The 24,972-nt window shown below is 40.0% G+C and overlaps 4 protein-coding genes across 13 annotated transcripts in view; 2 read left to right on the forward strand and 2 right to left on the reverse strand.

The window, feature by feature from the left end:
- Nucleotides 1-49: 49 nt before the first annotated feature.
- LOC144078434 (torsin-1A-interacting protein 2-like) lies at nt 50-4,639 on the reverse strand. Of its 4 annotated transcripts, none has more exons than XM_077606496.1 (7): nt 4,407-4,639; nt 4,104-4,229; nt 3,831-3,998; nt 3,340-3,435; nt 3,000-3,257; nt 2,864-2,917; nt 50-2,369 (listed from the first exon to the last, which is right to left on the reverse strand). In XM_077606496.1, the coding sequence occupies exons 1-7, from the start codon at nt 4,480-4,482 to the stop codon at nt 1,591-1,593; spliced, it is 1,557 nt and encodes a 518-aa protein (XP_077462622.1). In that variant the 5' UTR covers nt 4,483-4,639; the 3' UTR covers nt 50-1,590. The 4 variants fall into 4 exon arrangements, with proteins under 4 accessions (XP_077462622.1, XP_077462621.1, XP_077462625.1 ...); XM_077606495.1 differs by having other exon boundaries at nt 3,340-3,441; nt 4,407-4,636; XM_077606499.1 differs by lacking the exon at nt 4,104-4,229 and having other exon boundaries at nt 3,340-3,441; nt 4,407-4,638.
- LOC144078435 (torsin-1A-interacting protein 2-like) lies at nt 4,613-7,610 on the forward strand. Of its 3 annotated transcripts, none has more exons than XM_077606500.1 (6): nt 4,613-4,716; nt 5,099-5,188; nt 5,488-5,649; nt 5,722-5,862; nt 5,936-6,070; nt 6,300-7,610. In XM_077606500.1, exons 2-6 carry the CDS (start codon nt 5,140-5,142, stop codon nt 7,034-7,036), a joined length of 1,224 nt encoding a protein of 407 aa, XP_077462626.1. In that variant the 5' UTR covers nt 4,613-4,716; nt 5,099-5,139; the 3' UTR covers nt 7,037-7,610. The 3 variants fall into 3 exon arrangements, with proteins under 3 accessions (XP_077462626.1, XP_077462627.1, XP_077462628.1); XM_077606501.1 differs by having other exon boundaries at nt 4,614-4,716; nt 5,112-5,188; XM_077606502.1 differs by lacking the exon at nt 4,613-4,716 and adding an exon at nt 4,757-5,035 and having other exon boundaries at nt 5,112-5,188.
- Nucleotides 5,092-24,972, reverse strand: part of atf6 (activating transcription factor 6) — a 38,882-nt gene continuing 19,001 nt past the window's right edge. Inside the window, exons 16-19 of one of the 4 annotated variants that reach the window (XR_013301206.1) lie at nt 11,194-11,356; nt 10,334-10,558; nt 8,402-8,779; nt 5,092-6,927 (exon numbers count right to left, since the gene is read on the reverse strand). Coding sequence is in view for 1 of the 4 variants with exons in the window: in XM_077606494.1 (XP_077462620.1) it covers nt 17,427-17,641 (215 nt within the window). In the remaining 3 variants the exon portion in view is untranslated. Of the gene's footprint in view, nt 6,928-8,401; nt 8,812-10,333; nt 10,633-11,193; nt 11,357-16,527; nt 17,642-24,972 lie in introns of those variants that run through there. The other 3 variants (XR_013301204.1, XR_013301205.1, XM_077606494.1) reach the window with 3 other exon arrangements.
- On the forward strand, nt 8,503-16,405 carry LOC144078431 (olfactomedin-like protein 2B). Of its 2 annotated transcripts, none has more exons than XM_077606492.1 (8): nt 8,503-8,853; nt 10,353-10,616; nt 10,742-10,849; nt 12,112-12,261; nt 13,565-13,763; nt 14,204-15,064; nt 15,373-15,549; nt 15,655-16,405. In XM_077606492.1, exons 1-8 carry the CDS (start codon nt 8,677-8,679, stop codon nt 16,269-16,271), a joined length of 2,553 nt encoding a protein of 850 aa, XP_077462618.1. In that variant the 5' UTR covers nt 8,503-8,676; the 3' UTR covers nt 16,272-16,405. The 2 variants fall into 2 exon arrangements, with proteins under 2 accessions (XP_077462618.1, XP_077462619.1); XM_077606493.1 differs by having other exon boundaries at nt 8,713-8,853; nt 10,424-10,616.

Raw genomic sequence — 24,972 nt, forward strand, 5'->3', positions numbered from 1 at the left:
TAAACTTTCTTGGTGAAATAAAACACTCTTTTTTCATATAAAGCATCAGTTTTCTCTATCAAAATAATCTTTATTCAACATGTTCAGGTTTACTAAATATTCAGAGAATGCCAAATAGGAATACAAGAATCATCAAATATGTGATAATTAAGCACACAAACAAAGAAACATGATTTGAATTGTAAACTATTTACATCAATATTTTGTCATTTCAATAAAGTTTTTCTTTTACATGCGTCTCAAAGGCACATTTTCGTCACGTACAGTCCAAAAGAGCATCCGTCATTTTCCCGAAAACCAATAAATCATCTTAACATTACATCCAATCTTCACACATGCGCACACACACAAAAACCAAAACTCCAAGTTCAAAAACAAATAAAAATAGGATTCCACATAAAAGGAAACTGTTTGAATAAAGGTCCAACATCAGTGCAAACATATCTGTTTGAAAACAAATGAATTAAAAGAGGAACTTCAATGAAAAGAGAATCAGACGTGAGGATGCCAAAGACCAAATACAGAAGAAAAAAAATGGTCACCAAAAGCAACATGTCCTTCTGAACAGGGGTGTTCAAACTTTTGCATCAACACCAGGCTGTGAGAAATCAGCGTAATGTTTACTTCATGATGATGCTATCAAATCTGGTCATATATGGAAAATCTCTGTGCTGAGTGGATTAGAATGGAGTTCTTAAAGAGACATGAATGTAATTGAATGGAAAAAAAAAATGGCAATCAAGAATTTTCCCTTCTGAGATTTTCTCCACATTTTGAAGAATAAGACCAATCAGTTTGCTACTTCGCAATTTGTTCATTTGAATTTCAGCACGGCTTTCGAGTAGAAAAAGATTAGAAGCGTGATTTTGCCTCGTCATTTATGGGGAAGAAAATTGTCAATGCGTTTCTAATTGGACATCAACTCAAAACAGTGCATTTATGTAAGGTGAAAAAAGTGACAATCTTGTGGAGTGATAAAAGACGTGTAAATTCAAATCAAAGCATATGTTGTGCAAGCATTGCTAACTTGAAATATATTCCATTTCTTAGGCTTGTTTTGGTCGTTTTATCATTTTAAGGGTCACAAAAAGCCAGACAAAAGATTGGTCAAGTCCCTGTTTAGCTACGGTTCACAAAAGACCCAATTTCTCAGGTTTTTGGTTTGAAACTGCCTATTTTGTTGAAATGCACAGTGCCTATTTTAAATTCAGCTAAAGAAAAGTGTCTTTCTAGTTAATTTCATTGGTCAGAACTTGTTTTTAAATTCCTGGAAAGTAAACGCAAGGAACCTGCCTAAGCTTAAACAACTTTTTCAGTGCCATTGATGCTGATAGGGTGTCTGATCCATTTGAGCTGGGAGGGTTGGCATCAAACGAACAAATGATCTTGTTCTCAGGTCGAATGAATTGGCCGTCAACTCGTTTATATTTACAGCAAAAACATGAAAACAGAAACACGATTGGAAGTCTGTCATCGTCAACGGCACTAAATGAGTTCAATTGGTTCTTCAAAAACACTCACAAATGTGGTTAAAGTCTGAAGGTTAGGAGAAAATCCCCAAAAATGATTGAAGGGAAAATTCTTGAACTTTTACAACGAGCATCCATTTTGCTCAATGTCCTCCTCGGCCACAACGGGTAGAACAAGATGGGAGATACGGCTCCACAGCCCGCCGAACTTGTCGGCGTCCATCTCGTTGAAGGCCGTGTTGCCGCCCGGGCCCGCCATCCTGTCTTTCAGATAGTCCTGGACCATCTCCTCGACGGCTCCCAGCTGCCCGCTGACCTCGTTCCGAGGCAGAAGCACGGTGAAAGCGAGAAAGACCTCCTTGAAGGCGGCGTTTTCGTGGTCGCAGTAGCGATAAAAAATAAGGGTGGACCCAGGCGGCAGCTCCTCCAAGTGATGGATGACGGCCGCCGCCGCCCGCCCCTCTCCGAAACCCACCCGCAGCTGCCGGTCGATGTCCAGCTTGACCTCGTCGCTACCCCGGCCCGCCTCGGCGGCGCCGTCCACGCGCAGCGTCGAACTCCCCAGAGCCGAGGAGAAGGCGTCGGCCAGGCCCTCGGCGAGGCAGGCCAGCGTTTTTTCGGCGCCCCGGCCGGCCGTCAGGATCAGGCTGACGGGTTCGGTGGGCCGCGGGGTTTTCAGGTGCTTTTCCAAGTGGATCCTGCTCCGCTTCCACAAGTCGGGTCTCTGATTGCGGAAGCGGCTCTCCAGTTGGGACAGGGCGCTGGCGAAGGACTGGAGCTGAAAGGTCCTGACTGGAGCCGCCGCTCCTTGCGGGGATCCCCGGTATAGGGCAATCAACTTGTTCATGCCCAGCAGCAGTGGCAAAATTACAAGGAGCCCACAGAAATAATGAAGGAATCCTGAAACAAACGTCAGGACCATGTTCAGGTATGAGAGATTTTGTGGGGGGCTTGGGACAAACTATTCAGCGTCAATCACTGCCACTAAGTGGCAGTAGTGAACTGTACAACATCTGGTCAACATGGGCCCCAAAGTCCTTGTGCCCTGTGAATGGCTGGCCACCGATTCAGGGTGTCCCCTACCTCTGGCCCGGCCGGAGTCAGCTGGGATAGGCTCCAGCACCCCCCGCGTCCCTAATGAGGATAAAGCGGTTCAGAAAATGAGATGAGAGAGATAATAGTGGCAAAAAATTAAAATAAAAGCCAGTTTAAGAGGTGGTCACCGTAAATTGTAAGAGATGTGTCACTTTTCGCATTTAAAGATTATCTTCTTCATTATCAGTAGTCTGAGAAACCCACCATTTCTATGCGCAAGTAACATTCAACAAATATTTTTCACAAGAAAATCTTTGATACTAGTTTTGTCTGTCCCTTTAAAATAACTTTATCGTTACCTCGGGATGATCCAGCAGCGGTTCTGCTGGTAACTGCTGCTGTCTTTTTTACTTCTGAGAAAGGGGGAGGAATAATAAGTAGGGTAACAATGTTCAATTTAACAAGCAGCTAGAATTCAATTTAGGGCCTGCTTACCTTTTCTCTTGTGAGGAATGGATATATTTCCAGCCAGAAGGTGAGTGGCTCTCTGTCGCACAGGGTGTTCCATAACAGTGGGCGCCCACAAACGATAGTCACTGTGGTGGTTTAGATTTAAACGTTCGGCTTTAGCCTCCATCTGTGTTTTGTGCCCAGCCGCGCTCAAGCCCTTGTGACTCCGCGCATTGTCGGAAGATCTCGGATGTGTGCTAGGCTTTGTGAACGCGGAGCTTTCTTTGGTGGATGATACGAGACCTGCAGACAACAGAATAACGAGCTAAGAATACGACAATTTGACTTGCAACAAATTACTTGAATAGAGAGAAATGGGTCAAACCTGCTGGTTTAAGGAAGTGTCTGTCTGGATTTTCAGTTAAAAAGCAGTGCTCGCCAAGTTGAACGTAGGGGGACAATGTCACGTGTTCTGTGGAGCCTATTCCTTATGAAAAGGAACCCAATCATAGAATAGAAATGACAAACATAGTAAAAATTGTGTATATTGTTTGTATTGAATTATTAACAGATTGACTAGTAATTCCACATTATCATAAATCAGTTCTAGCGGTTGAATGTTAAGTGCAGTTTCATTAATGTAAACTGATGTAATGAAATCACGTTATTATGATTTTTTTTCCATGAAGATCTAAATTTAGTTAGAATGTTGAACTTGATTAATTCCTGATATCCTAAATTTGGAGTTCAAAAAGTGATTTCAGATTGAAACTGATTATTTCCCCATTTGGATCATTTTAAATTTTAATAAAGGTTGGTGTTTGAGGTTTGAGTGTCTGAAAAATCCTGGCAAGTTGTGGCTAATCGAGACCTTACCAAACTCTACATTTGTCTGGAAGGGATTGTCAACAGACAGTTCCTCATTATCCATTTCCTGGTCTTCTGTTTTCTCTTGTGAAGATTCCTGAACATCCATCTCTTTTTTATCACCACTGCCACCATGTGTTTCTGCTTCTTCCATTCGATTCTTTTTGCTGGGGAACTCTGGAAGACAAGTTTTGAAAGATGACATCACTTTTGGAGAAGCGTGAGGACGACACATCAAGTTTAATTGTTGTTGAGTCCGGAAAAAAAATCCTGTTAGCTCACCTTCGTCTTCAGAGCCACTTTCCAGATTTTTGGATCCATTAACAATTGGGATAGGAGAAGCCAACACATTTTTTCCCCTTTTGGACCTCTTTAACGGACCTCTTGGTGTTACCTCAAAAATCAAAGCTATGCAGGAGAAGAATTGTTGTTTTTAACTAAACGACTCGACTCCATTTAGTGTCTTCAACCGCAATTAACTCAATAATGAATGCAAATGGGCGTGGAGTGGCGACACAAAACTTGGTAGCAAAGTAGGCTAGCATTGAAGCTAATGTCAATCGTCCACATTTTTTTTAAACTTACTCGTCCCTGGAGAGTGCCGTCGCGTCGACCTCCTTGGAAGTTGGGCGACGGTATCTTCAGGAATATCCGTATCCATTTAGGGTTTTGAATCTAAATGACGAACTAAAAAATAGGATTGCGCATCATTCTAAGACACGGGGGAAGAATTTGGTGGGGGTACCCTAAAAACCAGAAATGAACGTGACTTCCGTTGAGCTGGTCCGTCCAGGAACTCCTACGTAACTTCCGTTCTGCCTGGCAATAACATCCGTGTTGGCTAGAGATCGTGCAAGTGATACGATTGCTTGTATTTCATGGTAACGTGATTAGGGTGAGTTTAAATAAATAAATAAAATCAAAAGGCATATACATATTTATGTACTCAAATTGTTTTCCCCCCGGGAAAAGTGGTGTTGTTAACAAAGATAGCGAAGTCGCATGCTAGCTAACTGGGTTTCAACATTTTGGTTTCGTTTTCTATTTTTTGCATTAGATGAAGCAGTTACTTTTGATTTCTGGTTTGTTTGGCGTTAACACGTAGATTTTTTGTTGTTGTTGCTTTAATTCATCATTGATATTCACGCATCTATTCGTGGGGGTGTTTGAAACGAATTGCTTTGAACTGGACACCTGCAAGAATAGTGACTGCAGTGGGTTAATATGCAAGATTACTCTAATATGACACGTTTTTTGGTCCATTTTTTACAACAAAGGATCATTTATTAGGCTCATTGGAGTGACGCTCGAAACAGCCATGGAAGACCCACCAGACCCAACTGACTATTGCCAACAAGATACAGCAGGTAAAACATAGTTAATAGACATATCTGCCATATCAAGTTATTTAAAACATTGTATTTAATATGGGATCATTAGGGATAGGATCACACAGCAACATTGTTCAGGTAAACATAGTTTTACGATCACCTTTTTTTGCTGTGTACCTATCAACTTGGTGATAGAATCAGTGGAACCACATAGATAAAATACAACAAACAATGGGTGGGGTCATAATTTACTTTTTTTAAAATTATAAAACTTTTTGGGGCCTCTTATTGAACTGAAAAATAAAAATAAAAATCTGGTTTTGTTTGTCGTGCAGATGTTGAAGAGGGGGAGCAGAGCAATTTAGCGCCGGCTAATGAGTTGAGTCAAGACCAGTTGAATGATTCGAATGTGGAGAAGAGCGCCACCATCCTGTCAGACCTCAGCGAATGTGTTGATGGTGATTGCGCAGGAGCACAAAAAAATGAGGACGCTGCACGTGAGTATTTTCTGCTTCCCATATTAAGTGAATTACTGTACTATGTAATTAATCAAATTTTCTTTGGTATAGCTGAGGGTGACCAGCCAGAGGATGAAGAAAACACACCAGCAATAGAGGTGGGAACAAACGCCGATCAGGCAGATGGTCCAATTGAAAGCCCCCTGGAAGACTGTTTGGTCCTCAACAAAGCAAACTGTGGTGATCAACAAGGTGCGAAAAAATCATTTTATAGTCTCTCCACTTTCGTGTAAATAACTATTTTTGATCCATCCTTATTGATTAGAACCTGCAAATAAGAATCTAGCGGAAGAAGAGTCCAAACAGGTGCTGCAGGAAATCTCAATGAAAGAACCGAGACCTAAAGTGGAGACGATTGGTCCTGCAAGCCAGGAAACAGGTCACGTGACTGGTAATAAAGGTAATTATATTATTATATATATAATATGCATTAGTGCACATATATGATTATGAAGAATGCAGCGAGAGACGTCCAATCTTTTTGAACTGAGAGGGTCGCTGCCCCTCCCAGTCACTGTATGATTGGATGTCCATGAGTTTTTGTGGTTAAAAAAATCTGGTTTCTGTAAATAAATGAGTTTTTTAAAATAATTTGCGTAACAAAGTATGTCACCTTTGTGTTGGAATAGTAAACCTGCTTTGCATCGGCGTAGTGGCACTCGTCGCCATCGTGGTCCCGTTCGTCCTCCACCGCGAGCCGCCATCTGCGGTCGACGTCTTCCTCAGGCAGCTGGAAATGGTGCAAGCTCGCTTTCCCCACCAGCGTCCCGAGTTGTGGAACCGGAGCCGAAGACACCTGACACGCCACCTGGAGACGCCTCGGCCCACCGAGCCCGTCAGCCTCATCTTGACGGCGGGGGTCGGGAGCCGCCGGACGCTACGCTGCCTAGCCCGCGACCTCGGCGCCGCCGTTTCCGCCGCCTTGAAAGGATCGGTGCTGCAGATCGACGGCGCGGGCAGAGCCGGAGAGGACAGCGACGCGGTGAAAGAGGACATCGACGAGCAACTACAGGGAGCGTTCAGAGGAGACAAACCCGTGGCGGTGATTCACCGCTTGGAGCAGCTGCCTCCGGGGTCCACCCTCATCTTCTACCGCTACTGCGACCACGAGAATGCCGCGTACAAGACCACGTCCCTCATCTTCACCGTGCTGCTGGAAGAAGAGGCCATACCCGCCAAGATTTCTTTGAACGCCGTGGAGGAGATGGTGGACGACCATCTTCAGAGCAAGTTCCTCTCGCACGGTCGTCCTCTGGCCTACGACAGGATGGACCTGGATAAGTACAGCGGACTGTGGAGCCGGATTTCTCATCTAATCCTTCCCGTTGCTGCAGAGGCGCGAACGGAGCACGAAGGCTGCTCGTGAACAGTCAGATTATGCTGGGGAACACACATTTTAATCAGTTAGCTACGACAGCTGTTTTCACCTAATTTTTGGGTCTGTAATCCATAACTGAGCTCAATTTCCTGATTTCTAAAATGTGGGCTTGTATTTAAAAATGTCTTTGGGCATGAATGTACTCTTAAATTAACCCTGTTTTTATTTAAAAAAATATGGTTAGCTTGACAAGAAAAAAACCTGAAAGAGCTCAAACAAAAATAACTGCAATTTTGGTATCTTTATGCTGATTTGAATTTGAATCAGCATAAAAACTTAACCCAACAGATTTGTTTCTGGCTAATCGTTCCTTGGTGATCTTAATGCTTCTTTGTGGTGGTTGGCAGCCATTTTGGGAGATTTGTTTAAAAAAATAAATAACGGCACATGTAGAAAAGTATGGGTGGAAGTGGGCTTGTGGGTGGATGTCTTGGTTGATTCTGTAAATTATGAAAATATTTTGTAAGATAAAGATTTATACAAAGAGCAGCGTTCCCCTATTCATAATTGTGACAAATTAAATTCTTGTATAGTAAAAATGAATAAAATATTCTAAATGCTGTCTTTTGGGTGTTTTTTTAAGTATACATATATCAATAAAAAGCATCAAGTTTTAAAGGTGCTCCATCATTGAATGAAGTTGTTTTCATAAAGCGCACTTGATTTGATGACATTTGTGCATCAATATATTGCATTTATGATTTACTCTAGCTTTTAATATAACATTGTTTTAAGTAGTATTTAATCCATTAATTGCTCTATTGTTTTTTAGCCTGAACAAAATAGGTTTGAGGTAAATAAGCTCAACCAGAATGTATACTCAATGTGCACTCAATTTTTGGGAACAATAATGGATTTTAAGTGCACCTAATGATACAAAATATACAGTAGTATTCAGGAAATGTGAACTGTGTAAACGTGTAAACATATTTATAAAAAAAATAGACCAAATTATTTCAGATTAGATTTATTAATAATTAGTCTTTACTAGTTTAACAAATAAAATTATGCTATTTTTTTAATTATAATTTTATAACTGTAAAATTGAGTATTGAATATTTCTTTGTAATGCTTAAAATAAGTAATATACAGAATTTAACCAATGTCATAATAATCATTATTTAACAGAATGAATATGAATTTTCTCTATATTTTTAGCATACAAACAGATGATTTCTGAACAAAAGTGAGAAATAAATATCAATTAATTTAGGGTGGAAAAAATGTCTCATCAACCAATTACATCTACATGGAATGAGTAATGTTAAAGCAGATTTTGAGTGATGTAAACTAACATTTCATTGACCTTACCTCAATGAACTCGTAGCAATACATTTCTGACTTGAGACCTACTTTTCCAGTGCTGATGTAGTATTGTGACTTGAACTCCTCCTCGCCTCTTTCACCAGGTCCCGCCTCCTGTCGCCACTCGCACCGCTTTCCACCCGCGCGTCCTCTCTGCCTCTACTCCCCAATCAGTGCGTTGACATCATGGCCTCATAGAGCCTCAACTCCAGAGCCTGGACTTGCCATGGACTTTGCTTAGCTCCTAAATTGAACAATCTGCAACTTGTTTTTTTTTCTTTTCCTTTTCATTGGCATCCGGAGGGACTTGACTATTGGAAAGCATGTTCAAGTGGTGCTTTGTGATCTTGGTGCATGGTGCGCTTTTTGCGTGCACAGCGGCTGCACCGGCGAACAGCCTGGCTGCCTCAGACTCCGGCTGGCGAGCTGAAACAGAGGCAGGGCAAGGTGCCAACAAGCTGCAGGAAGCGGCAGATGACGGGGAAAAGCCCCTATTAAAGGTGAGCTGTGCACTTATACTAAAGCATCAGACAGTTACAGATGGATTTTTGCCTTTAAAGACTACCCAAATTGGATTTGAAATGAAATAGTTCATTTTCTAGTATGTGTGGGATTTTCATTTCTGCAGTTTTGTATTGATCAAAGCATGCATTTCGTCAAATGCTTCAAGGCAGAAAAAAAAACCCAACCAGTTAAAATTTGGTTAATATCTCACAAGAGCTGGTGATATTAAGTCCGAAGGAGCAGTATAAATAAGCACGTGGATAAATCACGAATATGAAATTGGACAGCGATGGCTCATCCGCATCAATACAAGTCACAAATACCTCGCAAGAACTAGAAGTGTTAAAATATTCAATCATGTGACACCTAGGGCTGGGCGATTTTAAAATCGAGATCAGAAAAAAAAACACTCCCTCACACAGAGTCCAATGTTGATGGTTTTTAAGTCGGTCATTATACTGCATTTGAGGCAAACGAAAGATTAAATACACAAAGAAAGATTATGCATAATGCGTACATTTCACGGTTCATGTGCCTACTAGTTAATTGCTATTATAACATTCAAGACAAAAAGGAATTGACTTGACGATTTGGACGATATGAAAATGACAATCGTGAATTTCTTTTTTTCTTTTTTCGGCGCTACCTTCAAGTTCGTACATCCCAAAACAGAATTCTGAAAGCAACTCATATCGGAGCAATGCAAATGCCGACTTTGAAGTGTCATGTGTCAACTGTGATGAATAGGCACATATTCACACACAGGTTAACAGATCGTGCTCGCTCGTGTTTATTGATGAGCTTGCTGCTTGACAGAAGTAACAAGATGGATCATGCGGTGTAAAGAAAACCTGTTAGAAGGCCTTTGGTGAATCATCCTAAACACAAACGCAGATGTGTGTATTGATGTAATATTTCCTGAAGGATTTGTTTTCATCTTTGTAGCTGTAACGGCCCGACGTGTGCGCCGAAAATCTGCACCGTTCTCGTCAACATTTAATTGCGGAATAGGTTGGAGGCGTGGCTTGAAATAGCTTTCGAAAAATAGCTTTTGAAATGAACTTAAACTATCTATAAATTACGTAACGTTATTGGATCATTAATATGTTATGATTTATTTTTACTTCAAATAAACAGAAACGTGATGTGGGGGTAAAGCCAATATTCTGCCATACTAAATGAATGTAGACAAAACACTTTGCTGTTGTCACTCGATCGGTAAAATAATTGTTTCCTCATTTGGGTTTAGATCAGGTGAAAATCATTAACTCCTTCATTGCCATTAACGTCCAATCCAATGAAGTGCTCAACAGTTAAAACTGAAGGACATCTTTTGCACGTCAATAACAAAAAGTCCACACTTGACGTCACTTAAAATACGTTGTGGTGGTATTTAAAGGCAAAAAAAAGTATAAATCCTTCTGCGATTGTCTATTTTGTCTTTTACTTTGAATGTGGTAAAAAAAAAATACATACCATCCTTTTCTCTTTGTAGCTGCTGGGTGATTATGACAAAGTGAAAGCCCTCTCGGAAGGCTCTGACTGTCGGTGTCAATGTGTTGTCAGACCCCTGAGCAGGAGCGCCTGCCGGCGGATAGAGGAGGGCAGGGTAACGGCGCACGACTCCTACACCGTGGAGACCATCTCGTCCGGTCCGGAGTGTAAGTGCGCCTGCATCGCTCCTCCGTCTGCGGTCAACCCCTGCGAGGGAGAGCTCAGGCTGAAAAAGCTTAGGGAAGCGGCTAAAGATGATGTGAAGGTGAAGTGTCCAATCACTGAAAACAAAACAAAAAGCAAAGAATTATCCCTGCGCTTGATTGGCAATTTGGTCCCCCGTTTGGGCTTCATGTCTTTTGACTGAGTCCACTTGATCGTTTTTTTTAGTTGGCCACTGTCCTTGAGCTTCTGGAGGGTTCCTATTATGGGATGGATCTACCCAAGCTGCACTCCGTCATCAGCAATCTGGTGGACCGTGTGACACACATTGAAAAGGTACCGGACAATGGAGAAGAAGCTATTTTAGATGATTACCTTCACACTGCAGGTCAATTTAGATTTGGATTAAACTTGTGCATGCTCTATTAACATAACCATGTTTTGGTAAATAGAAGAAGTTGTCCTCAATAGTATACTCAGACCTAAATATCTCATTGATAAAAAAATAAAAACTAGTGGGGTTGCATCAGAAAGAATAAAAAATCCTGTAGAATGTGGCAGTCTGCATCTTTTCATTGAATAAACTCAAAATGAATCCCAGTTGTAATCATGGCCTGGACAAATAATTATGGTGTCGTCACCTCACAATAAAAAAGTCGGGAGGAGGAATATTTACTCACATTGGCCAATTGATGCTTTGGCAGAGAGTAAATGTTGACTTGCTCCTCCACTAGTTGGCTCACTGACATGGGATGTGACACAGCCATTGTTAGGCAAACTGAAAATAGATGTGCTTTTCCCCACCAAAAGGCCTCCGGAGACTTTTTTTAACCATGGGAAAACCTGAAGAAAAATGAGGCTCCATTTAGACTTGAAGTATTTATACAGCGCAGAGTCTACAATATATAATGTATAGCATGGCAGCTGCTGTAACATTCCCACAAGGCCTTGTTTACACATAATTGGAGCCGGGTTGGACAAAATGACTTTGGCAAGAGACATTGTCATCATCATTACAGTTGATTATTGCAGTTTGCAATGGTAAACTGTCACTGCAGTGGAATATTACTAATGTAATAATAAAAAATAAAGCCAGATATTCATCAATAAGGCTTAATTAACTGATCTTAAAGATCACTGCTAAAAAAATGACAATTTATTTGGTACAATATTTTGTACAATCACAGTTACCTGTTTGCAATTTTTTTCTGAGGAAGAGAGGCTAGTTTAGCTAGTTGTGACTGCTGATCAAAAATATATATTCTCAAGCATTCTTTTTCTTATGTAGTTTTGGTCTCAGGAGAAGTACATTTCCACAGAAACTTTTTAAATTTTCAATCTGGATTGTTTAAAATTTGAAAGTGGGAGATAAAATGTCTTCCAATTCTGGTATGACCCTGACATATTTTTAAATATTAAGTGTAGTAGTCGCACACAAAAAAAATAATCGGAAAAATAAAATTGGGTAAAAATGAACACAAAATTTGAACATTTGGATAGTGACTGACTACCTTAACACTGGCAAGCTAAACATAAAACACAGGCAAAAATGTAATTGCATGACTGCTATAATCACATTTCTTAATGATTGTGTGAAGGTGATGGCCATAAACCAGTCTAAAGATGAGGTTAAGTCCCAAACGAACCCACCAAGGGCGACAGATGATGCTAAAATAAGGACCATGGCCCACTTTCCACCTTCTCACCCCCAAGATGATCCGCATGGACCAGAAGTCTCTCAAAATAAGGTAAACATGGAATCCTTGACAAAGTTATGTGACAAATTTTAACACATGATAGTTACAAAGGTCCAAAAAGAAAACAAAAAAATATTACTGTTTTTTAGTTCCTCAGATTCAAAAAGCTTTGCTCCATGTCTTTAAAAACCTACACAATAGGTAGAATTTCGGAACAATTAAATATTTGTATTCAACCCTTTATAATAGAAGACTTGCAGGATATACTTGTAGTGTGAAACAGAAGAGATGGTTACATTTTTAAGCAATAAGGTCAAAGGTCACAGAGGTCAGGAAAGGTATTTTGTGATTACTTAATAACAGATTAGCCTATTTAACTATTCTAAGTGTTTCACATTTTACCTTATTGGCCACCAATTAAAGTGATAGACATCCAATCCATTTTAAAGTGGGAGACCTGGCAGTGATCATTTTTATGGGTTCATCTGATTAGGCCACATATGTCAAAGTGGCGGCCCGGGGGCCAAATCTGGCCCGCCGCATCATTGTGTGTGGCCCGGGAAAGTCAATCATGAGTGCCGACTTTCTGTTTTAGGATCAAATTAAAATGAAGAGTATAGATGTACATTAAATTTCCTGATTATTCCCCTTTTAAATCAATAATTGTCATTTTTAATCCATTTTTCTGTGTTTTAGTTCAAAAATCATTTTGTAAAATCTAATATATATAAGCTAAAATAAACATTGTTTTAGATCTATAAAAAAACCTGAATATTCAGGGCTTTTAATCCAGTTCTTTTAATCAATTTATTTAAAAAAAATTAAATATTACATCTAAAATGGTCCTGCCCACGTGAAATCAAGTTGACGTTAAAGCGGCCCGCGAACCAACCCGAGTTTGACACCCTTGGATTAGGCAATCTAATTTTGCAAATGATCCATGCAATTTAACGCCGTGGATGACAACGAAACATGATCATGGTTTGTGAATGACTGGGTGACCCCATGACAGCATGCAAGAGAAATGGCAATATTATGCAGAAGCATTAGGTGGACTTCTTCCCAAAATGGAATCACCATGCTGCTATGCTTTCTCTAGGGTGTTACGCAACGTTATTGATGAAAATGGAAACGACGAGGAAAAGCTCTAATGTGATGAAAACATGGCAACAACAAGATTTTGTTAATAACCAACAAATACAGAAATCTGTTCCTACTCAATTCTTCTATTGCTCAAAACAAATATTTATTGGTGAAAAATTATTTTGTTGTTGTTGTAAACTCTCACTGTTCAAACATGCAATGTTCCACCTCGCGTGTTGGTTTTGAGTTTTTTTCCTCTCTCCTCAAACAGGAAAAACATGGGGGGAAGTTTCTTGTCAGAACTACGGTCGCCAAGGAGAAACCCGATGTGGCTCCCAAAAAGGTGGCCAACAAGGAAGTTTCAGGAGGGTCAAAGACTGCTCATAATGGAATGATTATCAGAGGAGTGACTTTTTACAAAGCTGAGCCAGAACCAATGGCCATCGACGATGGGGAGCATGAAGAGAATGGTAAGAGACACCAGCCCTCAAATAATTACCAAAGTCAAGGTTTTCAGACAATGAGATGCAGATTTATGTCATGAAACGAACGATGTTTTGCTATAAGCACCGTACATTTTGATAAGAACCAGCTGCTGACAATGAACAGCCATTGTAGCGAAGCCAAATGGACATTTGTTTGATCGCTAAAACCACAGTTACTAACAAACAAACATAAAAACAATGGTTCAACACTCTAAATTGCCCCCACTGTATGAGTGTGTCCTTTGTCTACTTGTGCCCTGTGCAATTCAGGGTGTCCCCCACCTTATGCCCAAAGTCAGCACCCCCTGCGGCCCTAGTGAGGATAAGCGGTTCAGAAAATGAATGCTTCACAATGTATTTACGTAAATGAGCACAAATATTTGATGTTGTTCTACTTTTGATCCAAATGCGTCTATCGTCTGCAGATTTCGAGTATCACGGATTCAGTGGTGATGGTCAAATTGACCTCCTAATTGAGGATCATCTTATTCAACACAGAGTCCGCCCCCATCTTCGAAAGAAGGCTGGGCCGAGGTCATACCACCCTGTAACAAATGGCCTCTTTCAAGAGTCTGAGAAGGCCAGTCAGTCCACAAACGTAACCAAAGTTCTGAGTGAGGAGATCCAAGACATTGATGGGCCACCTGTTTTCACAATGGTCAAGAACAAGACAAACACGATGAGTAATGCCACATTTGCACCACACACAACCTCGGGAAGCTTCACCTCAATGAAGTCTGCACCTCAATCGCTTCCTTCAACCGTCACTCAAGAGACTCTGACAGAAGACCTATCTCTAGATGTAACTCCTGAGAACACGATCTTCTCAAACCAAGATAATAATAAGGCAACCCCCACAAGTGCTACACAAACTATCACAATGGACTCTCATAGCCTGGAGATGAGCGATCAAATGAATGATCAAATCCAAATTTCAGGAACACCAAACACTACCAGCATTGGAACGACTTCATCCTACACTCCAACAATTAAATCCACTCAAGTTCCCCCCACCACTCCACAAGACACAGAGCCCACCTCGCTTCCGATGTCCTCTTCCGAAAGTCCTCCACATACTTCTCAATCTGTCACCACACCTGCGACAACATCATTTCCACCGACTACTATCACTATGAAGAGCACAACAAGAACAACGACCTCGACCATGTCCAATCGAGGTCCTACTGTCAAAAGAAAGTACAAGATCAGCTGGGAGGAGGAAGAGGAGGACCTGGAGTTTGAGGACATAATGCAAAGACAGGAGGGTGCCACGACTCGGAAACCTGGTAAATAGACGCTTCATTAATTTATAGTAAATACTCAGTAAAGATAATCTCTAGTAAACATGTCATGTATAAGTGAATTGACTGAGATTACTAACAAAAGTAACCTGCAAGGGGAATATTGGAAGTCTTGCAGTGAGTGGTACAATGGGGTATTATTTGGGCTGTGTCGATATGACAACCTTTGCACGCACCAGACTGGTTCAAATTAAAGGCTGTTACAGTAATTATTTTCAGCCTCTTTGAGGTAAATCTGGAAGATGTTGATGCTCTCCTAAATCCTCACTCATAACACCCGGGGTCTTTCACAGAGGAATGTAAGGACACCCTGGCAACCATCTCTGAACCAGTGACTCACAACAAATACGGCAGGACTGAAGGGGCCTGGATGAAGGATCCCAAGTCGGACAAAGACAGGATTTATGTCACCAACTTCTATTACGGGAACAATCTCCTGGAGTTCCAGAACTTGGAAGTGTTCAAAAAAGGTAAAGCATTATGATTGTGAGCTTTTGCTCTCGTAATATGACTACCTCTTTCAATCAAACTTCCATATTATGACTCCCCAAATATATTTGGTTGTCTTTCTCCAGGCCGTTTCACCAACTCCTACAAGCTTCCTTACAACTGGATCGGCACTGGTCACGTGGTCTACAATGGAGCCTTCTACTACAACCGCGCCTTCTCCCGAGACATCATCAAATTTGACCTGCAGCAACGCTACGTGGCTGCCTGGACCATGCTACATGATGCCGTGATGGAAGAATCCACGGCGGCGTGGGAGTGGCGCAGTCACTCGGACATCGACTTCGCTCTGGACGAGAGCGGCCTGTGGATCATCTACCCAGCTTTGGACGACGAAGGCTTCTTACAGGAAGTGGTGGTCCTGAGTCGTCTGAACCCGGATGACCTCAGCATGCAGAGGGAGACCACATGGAGAACCGGGCTGAGGAGAAAATACTACGGGAACTGCTTCATTGTGTGTGGCGTCTTGTACGCTGTTGACAGCTACAACCACAAGCATGCCAACTTGGAATACGCCTTCGATACGCATACCAACACTCAGATGATTCCCAGAATGCCCTTCACCAACAACTACACTTACACCACCCAAATTGACTATAACCCCAAAGAGGGCGTACTGTACGCATGGGACAATGGACATCAAGTCACATATGACATTAAGTTTGCCTACGTAGACTCCAATTAGGGCTTTAATTGTAGTGAATTTCAATTCTTCAATGGATTGTAGATCAGTCCAACCGGCCTATCATGGTAAATGTCAATATTTGTTACATTTGTACAAGAATTATAAATAAAATGTGAGTCACTTTGGTCTATCGACATCATGTTGTGTAGTATGAAGACCGCTGCACACTCTGTGCGACTATTTGAGGGTACGGTACTGCAATAAAGATGACAAATCCAGAGAAAAAAAAATAAAATTAAAAAATTTAAAGCATCACTTATGTATACAGAAAATCCAGTGTTTATTTTGATGTCTGTACAAAAAACATCAACATCAAATTCAAAACCCTCAAGCGCACTTTACAAAAAAAATTCCTTACTTCCCAAAGAAAAAACAAAATTCCGTTTACACAATTTTGGCTAGTTCTGGGCGATATGGACAAAATTTAATATCTCTCATTAAATATGTATATTATCCGTCCCCCAAATGTTGATATAACCATCATATAATCTAAAATAATTAGGATTATTTCTAAAGTTTGTCAACAATGACCCAAAAAGTATTTTTTTTTAATTAATTTAGTCGTCGAGGGTGTATTATTGGCCAGTTTGAGGCAAAATAAAAATCCCTTTTTTTCACACAGATTTTAGACATATCGCCCAGCACTATAGTAATAGAAATAAATACATAAAACATCTCATCTTCATTAAAGATTTTCATACAAAAGCTACCTTCAGTTTAGAAAAACAACAACACACAGCACTGTACATAGTGGTAAGACCTTTAGAGATTGCTTTTTAAAGTTTACTATTGCAACTGTGTGTAATTTCCTGCCATATTTGTTCATAATTTATGCAAGGTTTGTACCCCCAAATCCTTGCTTTAAAAAAAACATACCTAAGTAGAAATGTATGATCATGAGGAAGAAAAGAAAGAAGTGGATAGAGCTGCATTTGTGTTGTGACGGGGTGAGTCTGGGTTCACTGCCCCGCCCCCTGCTGCTGAGCAATTATCCGTACATGGGACGTCAGAGGTTATGTGGGAAAGTCAGTGCAGCCACACAAGGAGCTAACTAACTCCCAGCCAATACAGAGATTTTTAAGGAATTTAAGCCGCGTCAAAGAATTACGCCATCAAAACATTGTCTCCACTACAAGTAATTTTTTTAAATGTCAATTATTGTTGATTGTGGTCCTGGCCAAACCCCATGAGGATTCCGACAGGAGGGGCAGCGTTAGGGGTTTCCGAGGAGGACTCGTAAAAGGTTTGCGTGCGGTTGACGCGCATCAATGGAGGGATAGTGGCCGAGCGAATGTGGAGAATCCTGGTGTCCGTCACTTCACAATCGATCTGCATCATTACTTCGTACTCCTTATCTCCAATGATGCTGTCTGTAAGAGTCAATGAAGACACACAAAAATGTTTTTGAGTTAGATTTATTCAATGAGGCACAGCACATAATAATGAACATATTCATATTCATTTTAAGGACCATATATATGTAAATCTGTAAGAGGGCTCCTTGTGGAGGTTGAAGGTAAACGATGACACATACACACACACACACACACACACAGAAGTAGCACAGTTTTAGACAGCGTTGTGATCGAAATTGTGGTCGTCTAACAGCCAGGCTTTAGGATGATTGGCAAAGAAGTTCACTGATGGGAGTTCAAGTATGTTAATTAATATTGAGTTCCAGGTATGTGAGGCACGGACAGAGAAGGTGCTTTGGCTGAATGCACTTCACAGTCACCTCTAGAACCAGCCCTGGTTGATGTGTTGGAATTTTTTGGGTACAAAATCTTGCGGTAGAAGAGGGGACATATTGTCCTTTTTTCACCGGACAAATTCCAGAATCCAACAGGCCACAATGGAGGAAAATACTTCAAATGTTTCACTGCTTCCTCCATTTTGCTATGTAATATAGCACTCCAAATCATTGAAGTGTGATGAGAAGAGGTTGATTCACTTAAGCAACGCCTCCCAAACCATCTCCTCTGAATAGTGCTAAGGAAATTTCCCGAATACGGGATGAACTACAGTTTAAATCCAATCCAATCCAAACTCTTGAGTATGTTGACGGCACAAAACATCTGTAGATTTGTCACCAGGTATCTCTGAGTTTAGCTACTAGTTTAAACTCCTTTTGAATGGTGATGCACATGAATCTGAGAAAAGTGAGAAGGGATTTTTGGAAGGGGGCAGCTGGAGGCTCGCTTACAGAGGGGAATCTAGAGGTGAGTCACGCTGGATTTCTCCCTCATACAGAGACAAAGCGGCTCCAAACTAGAGCTGGACACGCATATTTGGGAAGAAAAAGGAGTGAGGGAGTGGATGGGGTATATGGAGCGATTCGGCCTCTTGTGGGTTTCAATAGAAGAGACCATGATTTACATGAGGCTTCTTTGAAATTAAAGACGAGCATGAGGTTTTTTTTTTTGAATAATTGAGATTAATGACCTTCAAAAGCAGACACCCTTGTAAAAATCCTTTGCCATAGGAAATATGGTCAAATTTATACTACCATCACTCAGGAAAAGTTTTCAGCCAACTTAAAATATTGGTGTGCAAGTAATTGTGAACTTCAATCATAGCCAACCAAATGTTCAGCTGCCAGGCAGTCAGTGAGCACCATTGGTCTGTTTTTTTCGGACAGTATTTGGCCGATTCACCATTGAAATCAGCAATCAATTACTGCAATTGACTGTACGCTTGCAGTAAGATGCTCTGAAATCCGTGAAGAGAGCAGCAAATTGTTTTAAAGCTGCTCTTTTTCCTGCCACCTGTGCAACACATCAGCCTTCACAGAATCTTCCCAGAACTCTCACAAGGAGGGACAGATACGGGAGCTCCCTCTACTTGCCTGGAAGATTCTGCAGGTGTTCATGTCATCAGATGTCCGTCCTAACTATGACCTCATTTACTGCTGAGATTCATCCTTCGCACCTGCAGTGCAGACTTCTTTGGATCGGATCCAGGCTGGAGATAGGTTACGTTATGACTATTTAAAAGCAAACTCCAAGCTGCTCAACTATCTTTAACGTAAGATAATGCTCTCTCTTTGGTCCAAACTGAAAAGTCCTGTTAAGAGTCCACTGTTTGGCCAAGTAGCATTGGTGCTTTGGGCATTTTATTCCTTCAGCCACTGTAAATGTGCTTAACTGCACCCAGAGCCAAGTTTACCAGTCCTACTTTGGATATCATTAAGAATATTCAGCCGTTCCTCTTGAAATGTCCAATGAGTTATGTGAAAGCTGATCCTTGTTAAAGCGCTTTCACTGTCAAATTGTTGCTTTGTTAAAACCAGATGTCAGAAGCGACCGTACGCCCATTATATCCAGTTGTGCTTTGTTTTTAGGCAAAAAAAAATTTAAACGATCAATCAAAATGTCAGGTTGTCAAACTACGTTTATGTTTGCATCAGCTTCCAGGCAGTGTAATAGTGTAGAACATAAATACGACCAATAGTTTGAGAGAGGAATATGCTCAGTTCATTACCAAGGTGCTTTGACTCTGTCACAAAAACGGCTGTGATTAGATTTACTAAACATAAATTTACTACAAGGTCTAGTTGTCTAGTACACATACAACTGCTCTTGAGAATTTTGTATTATTCTTTGCAATGCTGGACCCGCAATCTCCACCAAATTCCTATTCCTGTTTTTGTTTTTGTTTTGGGACTTCAAGCTTAACTATCTCTATCATCTTATGTATTATTATATAAAAGAAACCTGTAATTCTAATAATTACCCTGTCATTTGTGGCTCTGATCTAAAGGATCTCATCCCCTTTGAGGGTCTTTATTTGTTCTTTCCTATACTTAATGCCAACCCTAAAAAGGCACAATGGAACAACCACACAAAAAAAAAAATCGGACGCTTTGGCACTCCGCCCTTGCATGATCTCGTTTAGTCCTCGACAGATAACATCTGGAGGTGTTCCGCAACATTTCAGTGATAAAATGAGCTGCTGCTAGCTGATAAAGGCTGAAGGTTTTGCTACTATGCTTCCGAGTAATCCGGGCAGCCATTTAAATCGATCTTATCTGCCACAATGGCGCCGACATTTAGAAAAAGATTTGAGTGACCTGACATTGACCGAACATGTTCAACCCAGAAAATACATAAGGCTGTCCCATCATTAGGTACAGGTTGTATAATGCACAATCTTGACAACCACATTAAACACTAATATTTTCCAAAGTAGTAAAACCTTGACTTACAAGTTTTGGAACCGCAAGTAAAAATTTGCCACATTAAAAAAATAAGAACATTCCACATGTAGGCTTTATGGCATAACTCTGACTTAGTGCAAGTGTGAAGCTTAATGTAACACATAGTCAGAAATAATATTCAAAGGCCTATACTTTTGCTCTTGGATGAAAAAAAGCTACTATTTTACTGCAGTACTCTAGAAACTGTTGTTACCATCTTTGTTTGCATACCTGTCAACCACTGCCGATAACTGCCCTTATAAATGATTATGATTCCCCTTACAAACCCCCAAAAAAACTTACAAACACCGTACCACTCGTACGGTGTTTGTAAGGTTTTTTTGGGGTTTGTAAGGGGAATCATAATCATTTATAAGGGCAGTTATCGGCAGAGGTTGACAGGTATGTGTTTGTAACGAACTGATCAGAATTTCTCACCATTAATTCAAGATTAGTATGTTAAACACTACAAGTAAATGACTTCTTAAGACTCCATGAACAAGACCTCATTTGGTTTCTTTCTGTCTATTTACTATGGCGGATGTCCTCAATATGCCTCAGCTAAAAAGAAGTAAACCACATCCTTGACAGGTCAGCAGTCAATAAACATTACCAAAGCCCCCCCAAAAATTAAAAAAAAAAAAAAAATCATACAGTATAAAAGTGCAAATTACACAGAGGAAAGACAGCCACATTTTCAAACTCTTAACCTCAGCTAGGATGCAGACATGCCAACCACTCAGATGGTCACACAGTCAGCATTTCTTTTGCCGCTCTGTGGTTCAATAAAAGTTACATAAGGGATTTCTTCAGGGTGGAATATTCATCAAGCGCGGTATAAATTCAACCTTGGCAAACTGGTGTTTCATTCGTAACACAAATCGTACAGGACAAGTTAAATAGTCTAAATTGGCAATCTGTATAGTACTGGTTCTCAAAATAGGGGCCATAAATGAGGGGAAAGCAACATTACCTGAAAATTGTATATTAAAACATACAATAAATTAAGTCCAGACCCACATTCGGGAAGTTATATAAGATGAGAAACCAATTACTTAGAAACACCTTAGCTAAAAACCAATTAAAAAGCTTCAATAAGACTGTTACATGATAATTCTGAAATACCTGCAAACTATCATCCATTCATTTTCATTTCTAAGAAGAAATTGTGTACCATAACATAGTTGAAGTCCCTTTGTTTTGAAACAACAGTATCTTATTTGGGCACAATCGGTGAATTCATATATGTTTTTTAATACCAATCCTTCAAGAAGCAAAAACACGTTTTTTTTAAATTGCGAGTAATTTTGCTAAGGCATAATTGGTAATCCATTCCTGGAACCACCTTTCAAATGTTATTGCCATTGCATGTATATACAGTAGTATATGATATCTGACTACCTGCCACAAAGGCACGTTATGTTTGGTAAGTACGTACAGTCCGAGAGCATCAATCATGCTGGCAAGAGCAAGAGCACTAATGGGGATGCACTGTTTAGATTAGGGTAGTAGGAAAATCTGAATCGGGGGCTTTACCTCCAACCCCTGGTGACTGCTGCTGGTTAGCCATGGAGCACATGTACTCAAGAGTAAATAGACTGTCTCTCATGGTTGATCCACCTGTAAATGATGTCACCGGCCAAAAATTCCTCTCCTCCAAACATGTCACTTCCACTTGATTGAGCTACTTTCAAACTTTATGGCTCATTAAATAAACACACAAAGTCCATATAAGGGAGCCATTGCTCAGTTTGATACAACTCCAAAGAAATGCTAGAAGATCAAGTAACTTTACTAGGAGTCTTTGTGTGCATATTGAGGATTATCGTGTTCAGTTGTTAACCAAAAGATGACTTGCACATTGTGGTTGTCCACCTCCAGATGCAAATCATTTAGTGACTGGAAGCAAAAAGCATTCCTCACAAGGGAGCTGGAAAGAATTAGTATTCACTGTGGAATAATGGTGCTCCAATGAGAGGACATTGTCGCTCGCCCAGTTCATTGTAATCACTCGTAAGTTTATAAATAAAAAAAAAACAGGGAAGATCTAAATGTTTCCTCACAATGAGGAGAAATCGACACGTCAACATCAGAAAATGTTGTTGCTTTCCTTGTGTCAGGTGGTCAACTTAAACCTAGTTTCAAAGTCCTCATTGTTTCCAGGTAAACATACAATGAGTAGCGACACAATTGTAGTTTTCATGAATGTTTCTGTTTCAGCAAACTGACGAGACTTCAATGCCAGCCATGTCATTAATGGAATAACATTAGAGATGTTAAAAAATAGCAATAGTGATGGGGATTTCGTTCCTTAGTTTCATTTTAAGAGTTACTATGTGGTCAATGCAAAAACAGTTTAACTGATTTGTCTATCAGCATTAATGGCAGCCAATGTGTTAATTTCCAAGGGATAACTGCTCCCAAGATCCCACAGAAGACTAAAAAAAATCTCTAAATTCTTTGATAGCACCATGCACCGACCGGTCTTGATCACAAAACATGCCTTTTTGCCCTTAAAAAGGGGTTGGACATTTCTCAATGGGCAAATCCTCTGAGTAAGACAACCATAAGATTAATTACTTTCTGTTGGCTGAAAAAATGGGGCAAATATGCTCTTGGCCACCTGCCATAGAGCGTCAGATAAGCAAAAGGCAACAGATATCTGATCAAGTGCCAGAAAAGTACTGCTTTCAAAAAGTCTCCACTGTACTGACATTCATTGGAAATGATGATGCAGTAGATTTTGGAGAACAACTTTATGAACTAAGAAATAAAACATATGCACACTTGAATGATTCACAAGAAGCGTGGCAGCCAAATGGTGATCTAAGCGTAACCAAAACCGGTCGGGTTTACCCCTCATGCACCAGCTTTGCTTTCCAATAGGCTCAAGGAAAAAGTCCCTGATATGCACAGGAGACGGCCCAGGGCAGCAATGCAAGATTAGATAAGTAAGCCTGCACAAATGCGAACTTTCCATTGCATAGTACCAGCTTAGCTTTGTTTTGGGTGGTCAATTTTCCATCTCAAAACGTTGGACATGATAAGAAGACTATAGTTCTATTCTGGCTGCGGGCATGAATATAATTCTCTGTACCAAATTAGATACTAGAGTAGTCTTTGCAGCATCCAGAGCAATAAAGTGAGCCAACAATATCATGAGTATTTATTTCTGTCATTTCCAGCCAAACGTGTCACTGCAGCTAAGGCCTGGTAAACGTCAAAGATTTTTTTTTACGATTCTTTTTGTTTCAGACCACACATTCAGAAATATAAATAGGTATGTAATAGAGTGTGTGGCTGGCATTATATTAATAATTCAAAATTAATTGTAGGTCTACTGCTATTCATGGTAGTTACTGAGTGTAAAACACTATTATGTATATATTAATAGGAAAAAAACTAATTGTCTTATTGGAAGCATAAGTATAACGAGGTTGCATGCCAAACATAAAAAAAGGTATTTTGTAACAATATGAAAAATAGCATTGACAAATTTGGAAAACTATAAGTTTGTATAATGTGATTTACCATTTATTCTTTTAACAACCTAAAAAGGTTTGGTGTCTGGGTTGCATGCACATTGTGGTAAACATGTGCACTGACTAATATTAATATTTGATGTACTATATTCTGTTAATTCAGACAAATGGTCTCTTAGTTACAAAAAGAAAATGGAACTAAATATATTTTTTAAATTAAAATCAAATATCATTTTATTCTTATTATAATATTAAAGAGTTTAGCAAGTACTACAAACTTGTTTGTTGTGGATATTTTTTTAAATATTTGGTTTCAGGTAAATAAATTTACTCAGAAACTCCATGTTCTAAAATCGTGTACGTGGATTATTTAAAACGTGAAGAGTGAGATGTAAAATGTCCTCCAATTCTGGAATGACATCGTCTGGTTTTTAGCCGTGCATCCTCAAATGGCTGAGTTCACATTTCTTCCTTTGATACGTCAAATACCTGAGGTTATGTCAATATGGGCGAGTTGGAAACCTCACATTAATATTCATGAACCAAACTGAAAATGATATCTGAGAAGATAAGATAGCCTCACATATTTGAATTATTTTCTTCACAAAGAGGGACGTTTTTCATGTGTTTTATATTTCTTTTAGTAGTATCATTATTAAATAAATATGTTAAGCTTGGCATCTGTTGAATTATTTCAAGTACAAGAATTAGAGAGTCACCGCCAAATGGAAATCACAACACTGAAAAACAATTTTCCCCCTCCTTTTTCAAATCTTTTTGCCTGTATGTGGTTTGGAGGGTTGCTGTGGAGCCACGTTGCAACTCTGCTAAAATCAGCAGAGAGAGGAACAGGCTGAGGAACATGACAAAGGCCACCGAGGGGCTCCATATGAAAGATATTTTAAGTAAAAGTTCAACAATAACATTTCATTTTAACAGGCAAAACACATGGTAGAAATTTTGGGTTTGGGTCATGAATATTTGCCATTATTAAATGTTTAAAAAACACAAGTAATATATTCAT

The sequence above is a fragment of the Stigmatopora argus genome, chromosome 8 (assembly GCF_051989625.1).
Source record: "Stigmatopora argus isolate UIUO_Sarg chromosome 8, RoL_Sarg_1.0, whole genome shotgun sequence".
Taxonomy (NCBI): domain Eukaryota; kingdom Metazoa; phylum Chordata; class Actinopteri; order Syngnathiformes; family Syngnathidae; genus Stigmatopora; species Stigmatopora argus.